Below are 3,577 nucleotides of genomic sequence, written 5' to 3' on the forward strand. Positions count from 1 at the left end.
CGCCCGCCCCTCTCCTCGTTCCTACTGCCTCGTCCGGCCGAAGACCGAGCCGCGTTTGCTCTCCGTGAAGGAGCACCAGGACATAGACGCCGACGAGACCGCCCTCAAATGGGCGAAGGAGGACTACGTCTGTGAGCAGATGGAGCGCCAGCGTCGGGCCTTCGACGAAATCGTTGCTCGGTGTCGCGAACGTGAGGAGAGCAGCGTGGTCGTCCTCGACAGCGACAACGAGGATGTGCCCAGACAACCCCCCGAGCATCGGTGATGCCGGTTAGGGATGCAGCAGGGACGGCGGCGGTACCCAGCACGACGACGACGACTACACCCGATTCTACAGGCTCCTCGGCAGGTAGAAGGCTGGGCGGCGGCGGTGGCTAGGCATAGTCGTTTTTTGTGTTTTCATTTGCGCTTTTTAAATTTTTTGTAAAATATCAATGAAATCGTCTCGTTTGAACGTGTTTCGGCCGATTTCATGTTTCAAAAAACGACATCTAAAAACGATCTCAGGGTGGTGGCTGGAACCCGACTGGCCCCACGCCAAGAACGGCTGGAAATGCTCTGAATCCAGACGCGGATCGCGTGGACCGCACCAACATCACGTCACCAGGAGGGCGGTGTCATATCGACCGATCCGCGCCCGGAGCACCCAACCCATTTCGGCGCTCTCGCTTTGCCGGACGAACGGCTCCACCCTGGTGCGTGCGCTGCGGTGAGTGGGTGAGGCAGTAGTAGTATCTCAGGAGGTCTGCACGTGGACTTGCACTTGCGTCCGGGAGATCGACCTGCGCCGGGCGGGTGAAGTGAACCCACCCAACCCAGCCATGGAAAAGCCATCGGCGGCTCCATCTTGGCCCTGTCGTCCCATGCACGTCCAGGGTGACGTGACGATCCTTTCTGGACACTCACTCAGCGAGTGTCGGCTACACCTCATTACTAGCCTTTGTCCGCTTCCATATAAGTGGAACTGTAGCGCTGTGCTAACAACCTGCAGCTTAGCTGTCTTCCCGTGAATGTGCTGATGTACTCCGCACAAGTACAGGTGATCTAGAAGGAGCGTGGACTCACAGCTCCTCCGCCTTTCGCCCCCGTCTGCATCCGGCTCCCTCGCCTGAACGGCAGCCAAGGGAGCACCGGGAGAGATCGAGACGATGGGCAGCGTCGGCGGCGGCTCGCTGGAGCAGGGCCAGCCCGTGTGCGTGACGGGCGCCACCGGCTACGTCGGCTCCTGGCTCGTCCGCACCCTGCTGCGGCGGGGACGCCGCGTCCACGCCACGGCGAGGGACCCAGGTATAGGACATGTAGCTCCCACCTATCAATTCTTTCAAGGTCGATCTTCGATGTGCCCATGGCTGAGGTGGTGTGTGCTGCTCCGTGTGTCCGTCAGCCAAGGCGCGGCGCATGCTGTCGGCGGTGGAGGGGAATGAGCGGCTCAGGGTGTTCCGGGCGGACATGGCCGAGGAAGGGAGCTTCGACGACGCCCTCGCCGGCTGCGCCGCGCTCTTCCACGTCGCGGCCTCCATGGACCTCCACCTTTCGCCCGACCAGCACGACGCCGGTAAGCCACCCCGCAGTGTTGACTTCTTACTCCGTCCTTGATACCTGATGTGCTGATTACCACACTCTTATACAGTCGTCTCTACTAAATCTCGATCTGTACACCATTTGACCAAGTTTAGTTAGTGCGTGTTCGTCCGAAAAACAAGCAGCATTAGCATGTGCACTACTTTTACATGTTAGTCGGATCTAGCTAGTGTTGACCAGACACTGCACCGTGCTGGATCGAGCTCACTATCGCTATGGTGACCACGTGTACTTGCAACTTGCAGAGGAGCGCGTGAGGTCGCAGGTGCTGGAGCCGGCGACGAGGGGCACCATCAACGTGCTGCGCTCCTGCGTCCGCGCCGGGACCGTCCGGCGGGTCGTCTTCACCTCCTCCGTCAGCACGCTGGCGGCGGCCGGCGCGGAGGGGTCAGTCGTCGACGAGTCGTGCCTCCGGGACCTCGGCGACGTCTGGGCCACCAAGCCCATCGGCTGGGTCTACATCCTGTCGAAGCGGCTGGCGGAGGAGGCCGCGTTCGGGTTCGCGCGGGAGAACGGCCTCCGCCTCGTGTCCGTCGTCCTGCCGACGGTCGCCGGCCCGTTCCTGACGCCGGCCGTGCCCACCAGCGTCCAGCTCCTGCTGTCCCCCATAACACGTACGTAGCCGAACCCATCTACTAGACTACTACTCCAGTTCAGAAGCCGGGCATTCCTTTCCCTGGGTGGCACTGACACGAGGGTTCTTGCTCTGCGCCGGCTGCAGGTGACCCGAAGCTGTGCGCGCTACTGGCGTCGGTGCACGCGCGGTTCGGGTGCGTGCCGCTGGCGCACGTCCAGGACGCGTGCGACGCGCACCTCTTCCTGGCGGACGCGCCGGCCGCCGAGGGGCGGTACCTGTGCGCCGGCGGCAGCCACACGGCGGCACACATCGCCCGGCTCCTCGCCTCGCGCTACCCTCCGTTCAACCCCGAAAAGAGGCACGCGCGCGGTTGACCTCGGAGCTCCATTTTTCAGGTGTTTGAGTGGTCTGGTCTCAGGTGAAGCTGTTTTGATGCAGGTTGGGTGATGATCTCGACGGTGCGAGCCCGGCGTCCGTGGTGTCGTCCAAGCGGCTGCTGGATCTGGGGTTCAGGTTCGGGCACGACGCCGGGGACATCCTCAGGGATGCAGTTGCGCAGTGCGTCGACCACGGCTTCGTGGAGCCGCCTGGTGGATGTGACGTACAGTACTAGTGTTCGTTCATGAAACCGTACCGTGGTACACTCCCGCCTGAATGTATTTCAAACTTGAAGAGCTTTTACACACCGGCGTCTTCATTTAACTCATTTGATTTTAGCTGGTTAGAGCAGGCGGTCAAAGCAACGACGGCGGTCTTGATCGTAGCACCAGTGTCGATGTTAAGGGAGGGAAAGGCTTGCTAGATGGCAATTTAATATTCGGGTTTGTACAATAGTAAGTTTTAAATATGTACTACTTTATTAATAACTGGTTCACTTTTCAATCTCACAGAGTGTGTTGAGTCTTGTGCTATAGCCGGTTCTTATTCTACAGCCCGTTTTCTTTCTCTCTCTCCTCCAACTAAACAACGATATATTATTTTAGTTCTTTTAGTCTGCTTATGTAATCCTATTGCATCGATCAACCAAACTTAACGGATTTGGCCTCCTAAACGTCGGCGGCGCCCTCGTCTGGCCGTGAACAGTGACGGTCACCCTTCAAATGTCCTCTTCTACAATCGGATGCCTTATTGGCAAATCATTAAATCCGTACAATTACGTGCAATGTAAACCTAGTCTAAATCTTTGATAGCGCTTGTTCGCCTCCAAGTCCTTGTTCCTGTCCGTGTCCACGCCCAGTAGCCGTCCGACCAACAAAGCGAAGGTCCAATCGCCGGCGAGGTAGAGTAGGAATGGGACACAAGGCATTATCATCTCCCATGTCTTACTCTTCCTCGTCGGAGCCCGTGGCCTCGATGTCACCATTGGAGGTGAGGTCCACCATAAACCACTCATGGTCGGAGCCTGACACCTCCACCACT

General features: G+C 58.8%; 1 protein-coding gene across 3 annotated transcripts; it reads left to right on the forward strand.

The window, feature by feature from the left end:
- The first annotated feature begins 965 nt into the window (after window positions 1-965).
- LOC125522824 (putative anthocyanidin reductase) lies at window positions 966-3,045 on the forward strand. Of its 3 annotated transcripts, none has more exons than XM_048687858.1 (6): window positions 966-1,287; window positions 1,385-1,555; window positions 1,827-2,195; window positions 2,303-2,516; window positions 2,597-2,796; window positions 2,876-3,045. In XM_048687858.1, exons 1-5 carry the CDS (start codon window positions 1,149-1,151, stop codon window positions 2,769-2,771), a joined length of 1,068 nt encoding a protein of 355 aa, XP_048543815.1. In that variant the 5' UTR covers window positions 966-1,148; the 3' UTR covers window positions 2,772-2,796; window positions 2,876-3,045. The 3 variants fall into 3 exon arrangements, with proteins under 3 accessions (XP_048543815.1, XP_048543816.1, XP_048543814.1); XM_048687859.1 differs by having other exon boundaries at window positions 2,889-3,045; XM_048687857.1 differs by having other exon boundaries at window positions 2,597-3,045.
- Window positions 3,046-3,577: the final 532 nt, after the last annotated feature.

The sequence above is a fragment of the Triticum urartu genome, chromosome 7 (genome assembly GCF_003073215.2).
Source record: "Triticum urartu cultivar G1812 chromosome 7, Tu2.1, whole genome shotgun sequence".
In the NCBI taxonomy this organism is placed as follows: Eukaryota; Viridiplantae; Streptophyta; class Magnoliopsida; order Poales; family Poaceae; genus Triticum; species Triticum urartu.